The sequence below is a fragment of the Malaclemys terrapin genome, chromosome 10, assembly GCF_027887155.1.
Source record: "Malaclemys terrapin pileata isolate rMalTer1 chromosome 10, rMalTer1.hap1, whole genome shotgun sequence".
Lineage (NCBI taxonomy): Eukaryota > Metazoa > Chordata > Testudines > Emydidae > Malaclemys > Malaclemys terrapin.
The window spans coordinates 56,016,376-56,034,012 of record NC_071514.1 but is presented as its reverse complement, the minus strand read 5'-3'; the positions used below and the strand labels follow the sequence as shown (position 1 = coordinate 56,034,012).

The 17,637-nt window shown below is 48.5% G+C and overlaps 2 protein-coding genes across 2 annotated transcripts; both read left to right on the top strand.

The window, feature by feature from the left end:
• The first annotated feature begins 5,559 nt into the window (after window positions 1-5,559).
• On the top strand, window positions 5,560-8,662 carry LOC128844458 (hemoglobin subunit pi). The gene is made up of 3 exons (XM_054042211.1): window positions 5,560-5,718; window positions 7,488-7,692; window positions 8,414-8,662. The coding sequence occupies exons 1-3, from the start codon at window positions 5,624-5,626 to the stop codon at window positions 8,540-8,542; spliced, it is 429 nt and encodes a 142-aa protein (XP_053898186.1). The 5' UTR covers window positions 5,560-5,623; the 3' UTR covers window positions 8,543-8,662.
• A 7,306-nt stretch (window positions 8,663-15,968) lies between these two features.
• LOC128844846 (hemoglobin subunit alpha-D) lies at window positions 15,969-17,066 on the top strand. The gene is made up of 3 exons (XM_054042888.1): window positions 15,969-16,102; window positions 16,340-16,544; window positions 16,860-17,066. Exons 1-3 carry the CDS (start codon window positions 16,011-16,013, stop codon window positions 16,986-16,988), a joined length of 426 nt encoding a protein of 141 aa, XP_053898863.1. The 5' UTR covers window positions 15,969-16,010; the 3' UTR covers window positions 16,989-17,066.
• Window positions 17,067-17,637: the final 571 nt, after the last annotated feature.

Below are 17,637 nucleotides of genomic sequence, written 5' to 3'. Positions count from 1 at the left end.
TGGAGGAATTACTATCCCTGATCCTACTGCGGTGCAGTGGAAATCCAGTTCTGTGTTGGTATTAATTGGTCACTGAGATTATGGTGAAAAGCATTTAGAAGATAAACCTTCACTTTGAAGTGGATCCCCAAGCCTCATTGCTTGCTTTTGTCTGCAAAAGTGAGACAATCCACTTCTATCTATTGGTCAGCCTGCCTGTTGAGTGACATAGTGCAGTGGTTCTCAACCAGGGGTACGTGCATACCCCTGGGTGTACTCAGAGGTCTTCTGGGGGTACATCAAGTCATCTAGATGTTTGCCTCATTTTACAACAGGCTACATAAAAAGCACTAGCAAAGTCAGTACAAACTAAAATTTCATACAGACAACGACTTGTTTATATTGCTTTAGATACTATACACTGAAATGTAAGTACAATATTTATATTTAAAAATAAGCAATTTTTCAGTAATAGTGTGCTGTGATGCTTTTTTGTATTTTTTAAGTGAGATGACATCTTGGGGTACGCAAGACAAATCAGACTCCTGAAAGGGGTACAATAATCTGGAAAGATTGTGAACCCTGACATAGAGGCACAAGAGACCCCAAATCAATGCTATACTTCCTAAAAATTGACATCCAGCTCTGGTGTTTCTTTAGGTGGACTTTGTTCAATTTATTTCTCAGATCCTCCAGCAACTGTGACGGGATGGAAAAAATGCTTTCAGAATCTTGCATCTGGAGTTAAACTAGAGCATTAGTTGCAAATTGGTGCTACCTCCTTCCAGCCAACCCAGGTTATGGAGTAGTCAGGGCATGCTCCACGCACTAGCCCTCCAAGCATGTGCTTGGGGCGGCACCTGAAGGGGGACGGCGCTCACCCGGGGAGAGCGGGGCCCCGGCCGGGCTCGCCGCCCCCCCCCCCCCCCCCACACACACACACACACACACCCCCGGCGCTCTGGCCGGTCGGGAAGAGCGGGGCCCCGACCGGACTCGCCGCCCTCCCGCCGGCGCTCTGGCCGGTCGGGAAGAGCGGGGCCCCGGCCGGGCTCGCCGCCCTCCCTGCTGGCGGGGGGGGGGGGGGGCGCGGGCGGCAGCGGGAGGCTTTTTTGCCTGGGGCGGCAAAAAAGCCAGAGCCGGCCCTGGGAGTAGTTAGTTGTAAATAGCAAGGGGAACCCTGTTATTTATTTCTTAACACAGAAGTGCTTGACTGACAGAGGCCTGTTGGAACCAATTGCCATTTATACCTTGCAATGCCCAGAACAATCTAAAACTAACTGTACTTCACTCTAAAGAGGATTCATTCTGAGTAGGTTTCACAATACTGACTTACTTAAGAAAATCCTGTTTGTTTATAACTATATTTGGTGCCATACAATGCACTTGCGTCAACAGTCACAGTGTGATATATTTGTATGTGTTCTTGCCTGCATATTATACAGCCATTACCAATCTTAACAAGATTACACAAGTAATTTACAAGTACAAGATTAATGAGTACAGGAATTATAAAAACTTGAACTAACATACAAAGAATATGTTAACATATATGTAAAACATATAGAACACATGACAGAAAGAATATAGGGTGACCAGATAGCAAATGTGAAAAATCGGGACGGGGGCGGGGGGTAATAGAAGCCTATATAAGAAACCCAAAAATGGGGACTGTCCCTATAAAATCAGGACATCTGGTCACCCTAAAAGAATACCTTGTTGATACTCACATGTGCACACACAAACTACTCTTAGTGTTTAAAGATATCTAATCTGACTACTTGAAGTTTCCATGTATAGAAATCTTTATATAAGTCATTAAGTGGGAATCTCATGGGGAGAAAATATATGTATACTGTGCTTTGAAGATCTAGCACGTTAAGTGGTGTGCATTATCTCTACAGCTCAGCTGCACTTTTTACTTCCACAGGTTCTTTGGCAAAATTGAGTTCTTGGTCCCCACAAAGGGAAATCCCTAAATTTATACACACACCTGTAATCTGAGAGGTGAACAAATGAAGCATTGTCCTTGCTTTTCTGCTGACTGGAGGTCTTGCCTTATTGCAGTTCTAATGTTCAGGAGTTAATTGGAACAGTCACCGTTTCCTGTGTTTTGTTTTAATTACAAGTGGGCAGAGTTAAGGGGACCTAGCTTTTGAGTGCACTAATTTTAACATAGTATATAATATTTTGAAAGGAATAAAGACTAAGCAGAAAGGAGGTCTGTAATAAATGAAATTCCAAGGGAAGCACTATTCACTTATGCAGTGCAGCTCAGCACTTCCAGAGTCCTGAGCCTAGTGTCCAGCCTGAGTAGCTGGGCCAGATCCTCTCTACTTCAGCCCACAGGGCACTGGGGAAGATGTGAGGATGCATCAGCAATCATCTGGCCCCAACTCTACCACCTCCCCCACTCATCCATGCTTCACTCCCCTTCCCTCCCCAGTATGCTGCTACATACGGCCTCCTGCATGATGACAGGGGCTAGAGGTGCCCTCGAACACATGAGTGTTTCCTAGCGGCTCATGCCAAATAAAACCTTATCTCCTTCATATAGTGTGCACTGAATGTGCCAAGGGTCCACAAGAGCCCCCTTGCGGCACATTGTGTGGGGCAGGGTCCAGGGCATTTTTGATGATGTTGCTTACTTAGCCATCTGGATGATGCCAGGCCTCATTCAAAGCCTACTGCACAAGCACAAAGGGCAATTTTCAGAGTTTTGTACCTTTGCCCATTGAAAACCAATTCTCCTCAGAAAACTCAAAGGCACTTCTCCTCAATGAGGCCTATTTCCCGACCAAATTCCCATTCCAGCCACTACCCTACCAGGAAGGTTCAAAAAAATATTGCAAGGTTTTATTATTACAGATTCATAGATTTTTGAGGTCAGAAGGGACCATCATGATCATCTAGCCTGATCTCCTGCACATTGCAGGCCATAATAAACCCCTAACCTGTGGCTGAGTTACTGAACTCCTCAACTCGTGGCTTAAAGACTTCAAATTGCAGAGAATTCACCATTTACACTAGTTTCAACCTGCAAGTGACCTGTGCCCCACACTGCTGAGGAAGGTGAAAACCCCCTAGAGTCTCCACCAATCTGATCCGGGGAAAAAATCCTTCCCAATGCCGAATATGATGATCATAAGGGGCTCAAACTTACAACAAAAACCCACAGGCCGAGACCAGGCCCAGAAAATGTCCATTCCAATGGTGAAGGGTTTGGAGAGTCAAGGATCAACTGAAGCCTGATCAGAATGGAAACACTCGAGCCACCAGCCTTCACTGCACTAGTCACTGTTGCTAGGGCTCCAGCACTCACACAGGGAAACCTGCTGCTGCTGGGCAGCCTCTCTCTCCATTAACTGAAGACACCTGCTAATAGTATGCTCCTGTCTGGGAGCAGCAGTGCCTCCCATGCTCCTACACAGGCCTGAGTAGCAATGCTTGCCACAGCATAGGCACAGAGCCTGCTGCCTCACCAGTGGCAGGGAGCCCTGCATAATGATGCATGGCATCCCTGTGCAGTTAGCTGTCGTGGAGGCTAGCAGCCAGGACCAGTTAGTGGGAAGCACTTCCAGCTCTGCATCTACCACAGCTAGAGGACTGAATGCTCTGGCTAGAGGAGCAAATGGAGCCTCCTGAGGGCTTGTCTAGATTGGGGAAATCTGCAATGGTACAAACCCCCAGTGTAGACACATTACCCTGGGGTGCTTGATTCTGGTTTCACAGCAGTGCAGAGCATCCACACTGGGGTTGCATTGGTGCAGCCTCACACTGCAAAAGCCTGTAGTGCAGGCAAGCCATTGCAGGGCAGGTCACACTGGGGCAAGCCCCACTTTGCACTGGTGCAGTGTGTCTCCATTAGAGGCTTCCACAGGTGTAATCACGCCCTTATAACCCTATTTTTCTATGATTAGTGGAGATTTCCCTAATCTGGACAAGCTCCAAGACACACAAATGGCCCAAGCACCACTAGTTCCCTGGAAGGTGTCCCCTGTAAGGCAGAATTACCTTCTCCAGAAAGCAGCAGCCATTGGGTTTAAATCTATTCCTCGAAGACCTTGTGGTTCAGACAGTTTCCCAATGAAACATGATGTCCTGACAAGGTGGTGTGGATTGTACAGCATCTCTCCTGACCCTCCACAAATTATTGATCTTCACAGATCACCAATCCCCTCTAGGGGAAAGGGCAGTTGTCGGTCTGGCTTGTGTATATGAGGCATCACACTGCAGTTGTGGCAAGGTGCAAGGGCATTCATTTTGGCTGATGGTGGCAGTTTCTTGTCTGTGGCCTGCTGTCAGTATGGCGGGGTGAGGGGAGCTGTGTGCATTGCTTTTATAAGTTCATCTTGGTGGCATATAGGTCTGTTGTAGCCCGTGTCTCAGGCACTGGGACAAGAGGTCCTTCTTGCAATCACGTCAGCATCTTCTCCAGAGGAGCATTTCTTTGACACTGTGTCTAACCACAGGGCCTGGCAATTCCTCCAGCCTCTCGTGGCTGCCTAGTGACTCTAGACATATGCCAGCCATCCCCTTGCTCATTCACTCCCCCACACCTTGCTTGTTTCTGTGTATTTAGACTGTGAGCTCTTCCAGGGAGGAACCGTGTCCTCCTGTGAGTTGGTACAGCATGCAACACAATGGGCTCCCAGTCCTGACTGGGGCCTTCTGTGCTATCCCACAATATAAGGGATAAATAATAGTAATAATTATATGTCAAGGAATGAAAGACCTGAAGAATCAAATACTCCAGCGATGAGCTCCAGAGAGATACCTATAGGCCAATGAATTATAGGTTTCAGAAACTGATTTCTGGGTGCCTGCTATTTTACTGCAAGAAGGCAGCATAGCTCAGACACTTTGAAATCTAGGGATCAGAAGCATTCTGTAGATATAGAGGTAGTATATAATAATAATTTTCACATACACACACACACATGTTTCTGTGGAACCCTACTTAATTCAGCAAGGGGTGTGTGTGTGTGTGTGTTTGTACAAAGTATCATTACTACTGCTACTTTCATGAGAAGTTTTTAGATCTAAAGTGATGTAATTTTTTTTAACTAGTGCTACGTAGTAATGTCCTCGTGTAATTAGTAAATAATTCTTTGCAGGAGCAACACAGGGTGAACTCCCACTGACTTCAGTGTGGCCAGAATTTTACCCACAGTCTGCATTTAGCACATCCTGATCTGTCCCATGTATTATATGGAAAGCAGTGATCTGTCACGGCTGTCACCTCTCTCTAAGCCTTTTAGCGTGTTTGTAAAACATGATGATTCCCTCCATGCTCTTTAGCCTGACACTTTTCACTTTGTCATTATGATTCCCCAGTACTGTTTGATTGCTCATCTGTGCCCCTGTGGCCAGTTCATTTCCCCAGGCCATCCCATTGCTGCTTAAGATGTGAGAAATGATAAAACCTCTCAGTGTACAATCCAGAGCAGGGCAAGGCATTGTTTCATAGGGAGATAAGATAGCCCCACGTCATTGGGTGGGTCCCAGAAGTGACCAATGACAATGGACAGTAGCCAAGTTCTGCTCTCCCCTTCCCCTTTATAACTTAGGCTGTGAAGGCAATCATCACAGACCTGTCCGAGTTTCCATTGTAAGAAGGCTGATCTCACAAGCTCCAGCAACGATGACTCTAACTCAAGCTGAGAAGGCTGCAGTGGTTGCCATTTGGGGAAAGATCGCTGCCCAAGCTGATGCCCTTGGGACCGAGTCACTGGAGAGGTAAGCAATGCTTAGATACTGTGGGCCTGTCTCTGATCTCAGTCTGGTGAACTTACTCTAGTGTAAAACTTGTGTGAATGAGATCAGAATCAGGCCCTGAGACTCTCATTAGAGTCAGTGGGCCAAATTCACCACCAGTGTGGGCCTAGCAACATTGACAATAATTGATCTGTGCTTGCTTTTGCCAGGGGTGAATCTGGGCCTGTAATTCAGAGGCCTGGGGAAATCAGAGACCGTGATGATTGGCTACTGGTCACCCTTGAGTGGGCAGATTTTAAAGTGTATCATTCAAACATTGATGATTGAGGACCTCAGCTTTTCTTGGAGAATAACCTTCATGGAAAGTCTAGTAAAATGTGGTAGAGCTCTATAGAAATTACTTTAAAACTCTAGAATTCATCAGAGAATAATATTCCTGCTATCAAATCCTACTGGATGGTTTCTAAAGAAAGAATGTAATTTTCTATTCACTTGTATAGCACTTTCCGTGAATGCCAGCTGAGAGTTCAGGAGAGTGACTCCACATAGTCATTAATACCCAGATAATACCTTGCTCAATGCAAAGGTTATCATTGTTATGAGCTGAACATGAAAAGAAAAGGCATGGATGTGGGGTTTATTATGTGAATGATGCAATTTATATTGGCAAGTACTGAGCAATGCTTGAGAATGGATAATATACAGGGCATTCAAGCAGATTGCTTGAAACATGTCTCAACATTCCATTTGATGTGTAACAGATTAGTAGGAGAAGAAGTAATCATCTCCTAGCAGTGTATATCACTTCAAACCACATGAACTTGTAGGTCCACGGAGGGTTTGCTGTAAATACACCTATATAGCCTTTTATTGGCAGAACTGGGAAATTATATTTTGTGAAGTTTATGTTAAGTGAAGAGGATGTCCCACCCCCCCCAAACATTTCAAATGAACCCAGCTGAAGTTTGGGGATGATCCACCTTATAAGCCCCTTCCAGTAGAAATCCATCTAAAACTAATCAACCTGACACAAAGGGAGGGAAAGAATCTGGAAGTTGATGGAACCAGGCTTGGTTTCTTCAGACAAAGAAGAATAGTCCCAGGTTTGTGTTATTCAGCCAGTTAATTTTAAATCTTTTGATAGTCCTTTCTGGATGTATAGCCCCACTTATAGTAGGTATAGCAAAGATTCTGGACAATGAAATATCTCTGTATATAGACTATTCACTGTAAGGTTATGGATTTTGCTAACTATCATTAGGAATTACAACTTGGTTCTGCTGAAGAAGATACCTGCACCTTCTGTAGTATATTAGGTTATTTAGTTCAAAGAAGAAAAGAAAGTAAGTTTAAAATGCTTTTTAAATACTTTTCAGCATGTAAATCTAAATTTGCCTCTAGGCTCCCACTACATCTGATTATTCACTGTGGGCCAGAAACCTCCCTGGTATGACTCCATTGATTTATGCAGTTATACCAGGGATGAATTTGGTCTGATATTCTTTTCCTAAAATAAAGAAATAAGATTACAAACTGCTTCTGTGGAACTGCTGGCCTGTAACATTTGAATATTCCAGCACCATTTCAGCTCATGGTTTAGTACAGGTTACAGTAGGACATTAACAGTCTAAGGATCACAGATCTTCTCTAATCCATTCATTATCAGTTCTAGTGCTTTGGACTAGAAGAGCAGAAGGGAGTGTTTATCCAGGGTCATGGCCCCCCTTTCTCCGTGTCAGGTGCTCAGTGCTATTTCCATTGCTCAAGCCATTTCTAATGTTCTCTTCCAGGCTTTTTTCAAGCTTCCCCCAGACCAAGACCTATTTCCCTCATTTCGATCTCAGCCAAGGTTCTGCTCAGCTTCGTGGCCATGGCTCCAAGGTCCTGGGTGCTATTGGTGAGGCTGTCAAGAACATCGATAACATTACAGGTGCCTTGGCCACACTTAGCGAGCTGCATGCCTACATCCTCCGAGTTGATCCGGTGAACTTCAAGGTGAGTGAATTTCTACATGCAGTGCAGAGGGTGAAGAGAGTCCATTGATCACTGAGTCAGTGGGCGCAGGCCACTTCAGCTGATGGGAGCTTAAGCACTGAATACTTCCCCATGTAGTGCAAAGTGCAGCAGGGACTAAGCCTTGCAGCTCAGAGGTGAAGCTATTATCATGCTGAGCCTTGGAAGTGTGGCTGCAGCTTCACTTTAATCAGAGTGGTTGTGGAAGTCCTTGGCTGTTCCCTCTTGTGCTTGCTAAGACTCCTGCCTTTGCTGGGAACAGTCAATCCTGAGAGTGCAGCTGTGGTCCAGGAGTCTGCACACCAGTCTGGGAATGAGTAGACCTGGTTCTGCCATATACGGTGTGTCACATCACATCTGTGCCTCATCTTCCCCCTCTAAAATGGGGATTATGATACGGACAGTTTTTGGCCAAGGGCTCTGAGGTTCCTGCATGAAAAGCCTTCTATAAATGCAAGGGTTATTCACAGTTACTTTGTATTCCCCTTTTTTTTGGGGGGGGGGGGGAGGAGAGAAGAGGGAGCAATGACTTTTCTCTAGTCCAGAAGGCAGATTTCTCAGCCAATAGTTCATATCCACATGAGGCGACTCTAACTGGCAAGGAGATTCCTGCTTGATTCTTTAAAGGCCGGAGTCTCACCAGCCAGAGGAATGTTATTTCAGGCAGTTCCATTTGATTTCCTCCTGTTATTTTCTCTTGCAGCTGCTTTCCCATTGCATTCTGTGCTCTGTTGCTGCCCACTTTCCCAATGACTTTACCCCAGAAGTTCATGCTGCATGGGACAAGTTCCTGTCCCAGATTTCTTCGGTGCTGACTGAGAAGTATAGATAAACTGTCTCCTTGGAGTATGAGGCCATGGCAGCTAGGAGTGGAGTTCCCACCCCTCATCATGCATGCTTCATGAATCCCCACACATGGGTTTTGTCCTTAATAAAAAGTCAATAAATATGTCTTCATGATCTCTGTGATTTAATTTTTTACTGACTGCAGCCACACATCATTGTTCATAATGGAAGGTGTTCTGACATTCCCTATAGGATGCCACGGGGTTAATTATCTGGGATCCACATACAAACACTTCTATTTACCCTTTTCTCATTATACATTGAACTGAAGGGCAGCAAATTTAAAACCAATACAAGGAAGTATTTTTTGCACAATTAGCCTGTTGAACTCATTACCACAAGATCTCATTGAGGCCAAGAACTTACCCAGATTCACAAATAATTAGATACATCCTTGTTAAAGAGAAGTTACATTAGATAAGATTCCCCCAAACCCAACATTTTAAGGCATAGAACCCTCCTACTTCAGGAAATAAGACAACCTCTAATGAAAGGGTCTAGGAAGAAACTCCTTTGTGGGCAGGCTATACCAGAACTACCAGTGCAGGGATCTTTGTATGTGCTGGTGCTGACCATTGCCAGAGGAAAGATCCTGGGCTAAGAGGACCCTGGGCTGAGCCAGGCTGGCAGTATCTCTGAGACACCCCCTCCCCAGCTGATTTGCCCGGCTAGACAAAGCCACTGTGGTGCAAGTGTAGCTGGGATGCTGTGTGAAAGCAGAGGAAAGTTCTCTAGCAGGACTTCAAAGCCTGGTTCTGTTTTATGCATTTATATTTCAAGTTAAGTCAGTGCTGGTGGGAGCTGCCAGACTGACAGTCTTGAGCATTAAGTCCTCTGTCTTCCGATGGGCAGCAGCATCCCACCCTGCCCTGGTCTAGATGGGCCACTCTCATTCGGTCTCCATGATTCAGTCTCAGATTGCCAGCAACAGTTCCCATTATGTCCAGTCCTAATTCATTGTACACAGGTCACCAAACAGCTGCCAGAGGTTAGTGACTTTGTCAATGGTGACTCAAAGGTGAAAGGTTCTGTATTACATTCCCATTCTCAGGATGCCTAACCAGACTCTTGACCAGGGGCGGTGAGTTGTATGGGTCCCATGGTGGCCGGGCTCCAGCAATATTCAGGGCCTGGGAGCCCGACTCCACCAATGTTTGGGGCCAGGTCTCTCCCCTGGCCCTGCCTGCCGCCCCCACGTGCCTCCCCCAAGTATCCCCCAGCCCCCACTTGCTGCCCCCATACACCTCGGGCCCCCAGAGCCTGCAGCTCCACGCTGACTCTGCTCTGCCAGCTCCCGGCATCAACTGCTGCCGCAGAGTTGCAGGGCAGGCTGCCCTTACCCTGCGCTTCTGCCTCGGACACTTCCCTTTTCCGGTGTGACCCTCCACCAGCACAGGGCCTCCCCCTCAGCCCACAGTCACTGCTCCTGCCCCATCCCCAGCAAGGGGCAGCCCCATCCCCCACCCCCAGTGAGGCTACAGTGAGGGGCAGCAGCAGGGGAGGAGATGCACATGTGATGGAAGCCTCCCCCCCAGTACCCACCACAGGAGAGGCAAGGGGGCTTCCTGGACCTGAGAGGGGCCCTAGGAGCATGTGCAGTGACAGTGGTGCTGGGTAAGTGTGCTGCCAGGAGGCAGAGAGGGGCCCCTCCCCTAGAACTCACTGCTGCCAGCAGGGAGAGGGCTGGGGGGAGTCCTCCTCTCTGGCCCCAGCCCCGGGGCAGCCTGCCTGCACCCCAAATTAATCCCCAGCCCTGCCCCACCCCAGAGCCTGCACCCCCAGACAGAGCCCTCACCCCCCACACCCTAACCCTCTGCCCCAGCCCTGAGCCCCCTTCCACACCCCAAACCCCTCATCCCCAGCCCCACCCCCACAGCCCTCACCCCCTCCCATCCCCAAACTCCCTCCCAGAGCCTGCACCCCTCACCTCCTCCTGCACCCCCACTCTTGCCCCAGCCCAGAGCCTACACCCAAACTCCATCCCAGAGTCTGCACCCCTGTCATGGAATCCCCAGGCAATGCTCTGGAACTGCTCCCTACAAAGCCAGTCAGGACTCTGGTGAAGTCTCCTCTCTGTGAGCAGACAGTCTTCAGGGCAAGAAGCTCACACAGCTTCACCTTCCTGGGTCTGACCTTGGAGCATTCAGCATCCTCTGCCCCTCCATGCGCTTCCCACAGTGAGTCCGCCCAGGCGAAGTCCTGGGGAAGCCAGAGGGTCCTGCACCCCCACTTTACAGTCAGACATGACTCTTAGCCAGCCAGTAAAACAGAGGTCTAGTAGATGACAGGAACATGGTCAAAAAAGAACTTGTAGGCACAGAGAACAGGACTCCTCAGCCGGGTCCATTTTGGGGGGCAGTGAGCCAGACACCCTATGTCTGCACTTCCCTCCTCATCACCAGCCAGTCCCAAACTCTCCCTCTCCAGCCGCTCCTCCTCTGGGATTTGTCCCTTTCCCAGGCCAGGCAGTCACCTGATTCCTTTGTTCTCAAACACCTTTAGCTATCACCTTGCAGGGGGGAAGGGCCCAGGCCATTAGTTGCCAAAAGAAAGAGTGTCGGCCATTTATGCACACTGGCCCCTTGCTCTGCAACAATTACACCCCCTTATCCCACCACCTAAAGACTCAAGAAATGCATAGGGGAAATTGAGGCACACCTACAGTATTCAGAGGAAACATTAAGAACAGTCCCACTTCATCACAATCTCTCACCCCCTGCCCCAGCCCGGAGCCTGCACCCAAACTCCATCCCAGACCCTGCACCCCAGACCCCCGTCCCCACCCAAACTCCCTCCCAATGCCCAACCTCTCACCCCTTCTGCACCCAAACTCCCTCCCAGAGCCTGCACCCCTCCTGCATTCTAATCACCAGCTCCAGGCGAGGGCCTGCACCCCACCTCTTTCCCCCCACCCAAGCTCCCTCCCAGAGCCTTAGGCAGGTGGGGGGGGGAAAGAGTTGGGGGGGGCAGAGTTTGCAGGGGGTCAGTTCTGGGCACCATCAAAATTTCTACAAACCTGCCACCCCTGCTCCTGACCTAGGCTGGAGTGGAACCCAAGACAGAGGTGACAGGCATTGTATCCATATCCAGCCCCTTTCCCCATGTTCCTTTCCAGCTCCATGGGCAACATGCTGACTTCCCCAATACAAACAAGCAATACAATATTCCAAGGCTGCAGGGCACAGGGCAGGATTTCGGCAAGATTTATGGGCACTGTTGTGATTTTAATTGTGACACCCTGAGGAAATGCTGAGTTGCGTGGACTCCCCTGAGTAGCGGAGTGTCCAGTGACAATACTCACTGTTACAAAAACAATAAGGAGTCTGGTGGTACCTTAAAGACTAACAGATTTATTTGGGCATAAGCTTTCGTGAGTAAAAACCTCACTTCTTCAGATGCATCTGAAGAAGTGAGGTTTTTACTCACGAAAGCTTATGCCCAAATAAATCTGTTAGTCTTTAAGGTACCACCAGACTCCTTATTGTTTTTGTAGATACAGACTAACACGGCTACCCCCTGATACTTAATACTCACTGTTGTACTAGTGCCAGTTTCAGAGTAATCTGGAACTAGAAGAGGCTAGAGATGAAGAACCTTATTTTATCATGATATGCAAAGAACTATCACACCTAGAGGTAGATGTAAATAAAGAAAGCCATTGGGACCCAATCCAGTTCTCATTAAAATCAATAAAAAGAATCCCAGTTGCATCAGGCCTGAAACAGTGCATGCTCAGCGCCTCAGCAACACCTCACATTAGGATGCAGCATTGTAGCACTCTGACTCAGTTTCCATTTTTATGATCCTCAGACCTGGAGCAAAGGTCAACAATCCCTCAGATATGGCTCACTCTTTCAAGGTTTGCTGGATTTGGCAGGGGAGCAAGGGCACTCACTCCTCTGGGTTCCAGGCTCTTTGTAGGAAGTGGTTGAAATCTCTTCTGACCCCTTGTTGTTTCCTTGACCTGCTTCCTACCATGGGCCTCTGCAGGTGATTCCTCAGACTCAGGTCCTGTGATCCTCTCTTCCTAGAGGTCCAGCTTTGCTTCTCATCACTCTGCTGCTGAAGGGTGTCACTTTCAGTGGCTTCACAGCCTCCTGGAACACCTTCATCCCTTCTACCTTCTCCCTTCAGGGCCAGACCCAAGATATACAATCTCTACTGCAGCTCTTCTCTCTCAGTCCTCCCCTATTGGCCCTTCCTTTATAGCAATCATTTAGTCTGTTTCTTCCCAGCTGGGTCTAATCCTTAATTCCCTCTATTGCCTGGAGATGTCAGAATAGGCTAATTGGACTCTTGGTCTCCCCTTAGCCCTGTCACTACCAGTGTGGGGTTTATACACACAAATCCCATCACAAATCCCTACAAGCAAGACGGCTGATTTTGTGGCTTGTGGTTCCTCTGGACCAGGCTTGACAAACTCCTGGCCTGGCCTGGTGGATCCCATGATATAAGAACATAAGAGCTGCCAGACCAGGTCAGACCATAGTCACTCTTGCCCATTATTGTCTCCAACAATAACCTGAACCAGAGTTTTGAAGGGAATGTACAGAACAGGGCAATTATGGAGTGATCCTGCCATCTCTTCCCTTCTCAGCTGCTGGTAATCAGAGGTTATGGGATGCCCAGAGCATAAGAACATAAGAACAGCTCTACTGGGTCAAACCAAAGGTCCATTAAGCCCAGTATCCTATCTTCAAACAGTGGTCAATGCCAGGTGCTTCAGAGGGAATGAACAGAACAGGTAATCATCAAGTGATCCATCCCCTGTCATCCATTCCCAGATTCTGGCAAACAAAGGATAGGGACACAATCCTTGATTAAATTATCTAGTTATTTTTTGAACCCTGTTATAGTCTCGGCCTTCACAAACATCCTCTGGCAAAGAGTTCCACAAGTTGACTGTGCCTTGTGTTAAGAAGTACTTCCTTTTGTTTGTTTTAAACTTGCGGCCTATTAATTTCATTTGGTGACCCCTAGTTCTTGTGTTATGAGGAGTAAATAACACTTCCTTATTTACTTTCTCCACACCAGTCATAATTTTATAGACCTCTATCATATCATCTGTAAGTCATCTCTTTTCTAAGATGAAAAGTCCCAGTCTTATTAATCTCTCCTCATACAGAAGCTGTTCCATACCCCTAATCATTTTTGTTGCCCTTTTCTGAACCTTTTCCAATTCCAATATATCTTTTTTGAGATGGGAGGACCACATCTGCACACAGTATTCATGATGTGGGCGTACCATGGATTTATATAGAGGCATTGATATTTTCTGTCTTATTATCTATCCCTTTCCTAATGATTCCCAACATTCTGGTAGCTTTTTTGACTGCTGCTGCACATTGAGTGGAGGTTTTCAGAGAACTATCCACAAACTCCAAGATCTTTCTTGAGTGGTAACAGCTAATTTAGACCCCATCATTTTTTATGTATTGCTGGGATTACGTTTTCCAATGTACATTATTTTGCATTTATCAACATTGCATTTCATCTGCCATTTTGTTGCCCAGACACCCAGTTTTGTAAGGTCCCTTTGTAACTCTTCACAGTCTGCTTTGGACTTAACTATCTTGAGTAGTTTTTTTATCATCTGCAAATTTTGCAACCTCACTGTTTACCTCTTTTTCCAAATCATTAACGAATATGTTGAACAGAACTGGTCCCAGTACAGACCCCTGGGGGATACCACTATTTACCTCTCTCCACTCTGAAAGCATGGGGTTGCATCCCTGAGCATCTTGGCTAATAGCCATTGATGGACCTCTCCTCCATGAATTTACCTAGTTCTTTTTTTGAACCCAGTTATACTTTTGGCCATCATAACCTCTTCAGCTTCAGATTCTGCAGAATGAAAGTTTTCATTGAAAGACAATTAATAGCCCTTATAGTTGTGAAAATAATGTTACAAATGTGAACCAATGTTGGAGACAACAGCTTTGAGAGTTTTGAGCAAGTGGTCTGTTGACTCTGAAGCATAACAAATACACTTTAGAGACCAGAATTCCTGATAACTTACATAGGTTGTTGTACACACAAATTGTATATTTGTAATTTGCATGTTTAATTACTGTAATTGCATAGGCAAATAGCCAAATGAAGAAAGAGCAGAAATGGTAATGTTCTTGATAGTGCTCTGCAACTTGTATTCCTCATAAAGTGATTCCAAAATCTGCTGTAAATTTACTAACAGTTTAGTTACTATGAAAAGGCCATTTTCCCTTGATCTTTGTGCACACCTCTCTTGGTCATCCCTGGCAGAACCCCTGTAAACTGAGAGACCTAACTGTGTAGCCCCAACCCAGCCAACACAATTAAAAATGAATTTTTTTCTTCATACACAGACTGAATTTGACATACATCCTGTTGACTCCCAAAGGGTGAAGGGAGTAGAGAGAAGCAGTAGACATGTTACATTCATATTTTGCATTGAGTCTTTCCTTAGAAGACTATGGGTTTTTTCTTTTTCCAAAGATGCTTATGTAACAAAACAGCATGGGGCCTTCCTTGACTAGAGCTCTTTTATCTAGCAGAGAAAGGCATAACAAGAACCAACAGTTAGTAGTTAAAACCTGATAAATTCAAGAGGTCAGGCAGATGATCAAATGGTCCCTAGTGGCCTTACAGTCTAGGAATCTATGAGAGATTGAAATTTCTAAACAAGCAGATAGAGGGCAGCTTGAGAAGTTCAAGTGCAGTAAATCTCCCAGCAGGATGGAACTACCCAAGGGAAGTGAAGAAAAACAAGAGTGCATGAGATGGGTCAAATTCTCCTCATTTACACCCCGCTCACCCTAGTGCCTTGGAATCCTTCCTAGTTTACCCTGGTGTCACTGAGGGGAGGATAAGAGGGCCCTCTGGACTGTGCTAAGAGACCCTTGTGTGCTACCCTCTGGGGGCAAAGAGGCTAGTTTCTGTTATGCTCCAGAGCAGCAAAGGGAGTGTTCTGCACCAGATGCAGACCAGTCAAAGCTGGGGTTTTTGGCTGACCACGATAGGAAAGGCTCAGGAGGGTGCCCCTTGGAACATTTCCTTTGACGTTACAGTTTAATGATTTTTACAGCCCTCCTGCTGTTTCCTTGCGCTAGCCGGGGGCCTGGCGGTTGGGGAGGGGACTCTGAGTGCTTCGATTTTTTGTGTGGGATCTGCCCTGAGGGCTAGGTGCCTGTGGGGCTGTTCCCAGACCCTCTGCCTTGCTGTCCTGCCAGGCACAGTGGCAGGGGATGTGCTTGCCTGCTCCGGGGTCCCAGGACTGGAGGCCGGGCTGTGCCCAGTGTCTCGGGCAGGTCTCATTGGGAAGGCGATAGCTGCCCGGCCGCACGCCCCTCTCCCCGGATAAGATCAGGGCCGGCCCAGCCGGAGCTAGGAGGAGGGCGGCTGCCACAGCTATAAAGGGGGCGGCAGAGGCGAGCGGAACCGGACAGCCAGCCCAGCGCAGACCCCCGACCGCCGCCATGCTGAACCACGACGAGAAGCAGCTGATCAAACACGCCTGGGAGAAGGTGCTGGGGCACCAGGAGGACTTTGGGGCCGAGGCCCTTGAGAGGTAAGGCCGGGGGCAGGGAGGAAACCAGCGCAGGCACGACTTGGAAATGACCCAGCTGCGCAGCTAGACCGGGCTGATGGGGGCACCCCACTCGAGTGGGCAGGCGGCCGGGGGGCTCCCCTGGCACCCGGACGGGAGGGCGCGGGGTGTCCCTGCCGGCCGGCGCGCGGCTCCCATGGCACCCGGGGTGGGGGACTTTGGGATTCACTGTCTCTGACCTCCCTCCCTCCCCCGCAGGATGTTCATCGTCTACCCCCAGACCAAGACCTACTTCCCCCACTTCGACCTGCACCATGACTCGGAGCAGATCCGCCACCACGGCAAGAAGGTGGTGACCGCCCTGGGGGACGCCGTGAGGCACATGGACAACCTCAGCGAGGCGCTCTCCGAGCTCAGCAACCTGCACGCCTACAACCTGCGCGTGGACCCGGTCAACTTCAAGGCAAGTGCAGGCCAGGGCCGGGGAGAGTTCCCGGGGGTGCGGGATCAGCCCCCCCCCTTTCCCTTCTCTCCCGGGGGTGCGGGATCAGCCCCCCCTTTCCCTTCTCTCCCGGGGGTGCGGGATCAGCCCCCCCTTTCCCTTCTCTCCCGGGGGTGCGGGATCAGCCCCCCCCTTCCCTTCTCTCCCGGGGGTGCGGGATCAGCCCCCCCCTTCCCTTCTCTCCCGGGGGTGCGCGCTGTCCCAAGCGCTGCCGGCTCGGGACTCCCTGGGACCGAGGGTTGGTCTGCCGCTGACACTGTGCGCTTTGCTTTGCAGCTGCTGTCCCACTGCTTCCAGGTGGTGCTGGCCGTGCACCTGGCCGACGAGTACACCCCGCAGGTGCACGTCGCCTATGACAAGTTCCTGGCCGCCGTCTCGGCGGTGCTGGCCGAGAAGTACCGGTGAGCGGCTGGCTCCGGCGGCTCCGGCGGGTTAGCCACGCGCCCTGCTGTGCTCTGACCCAATAAAGATGCCAACCACGCAGCTCTGTCTCCGCGTCTTATTGGGGGGGGGGGGGTACTCAGCTCTGCCGCTGCCTGTAAGTCACTGGGGTCTGCATTCTGTGAAACAACCGGGTCTGATAAACTCCTCAATGAGACCTGCCAAGGGCACAGGTGCTGGAACTAGGGGTGCTGCTGCACCCCCGGATTGAAGTGGTTTCCATCCTGTACAGGGTTTACAGTTTGATTCAATGGCTCCCAGCGTTGCCAACGTTTTTAGAGACACAAGGTGGGGGAGGTATGGTAATGATGATTTAGCTGGGAATTGGTCCTGCTTTGAGCAGGGGGTTGGACTAGATGACCTCTTGAGGTCCCTTCCAACTCTGATATTCTATGATTCTATGATTTTTATTGGCCCAACTTCTGCTGGTGAGAGAGAGACATTTTTGAGCTTATCAAGAGCTCTTCTTCCGGGCTGGGAAAGGGACTCAGAGAGTCCCAGCTAAATACAAGTGGAACAGATTGTTTAGCACATGTAGATAACATTTTCAAGATGAATTGGCCTGTTTTTGTAACAAAGTTACAAAGTTTTTGTAATCCATCACTTCCAGGGG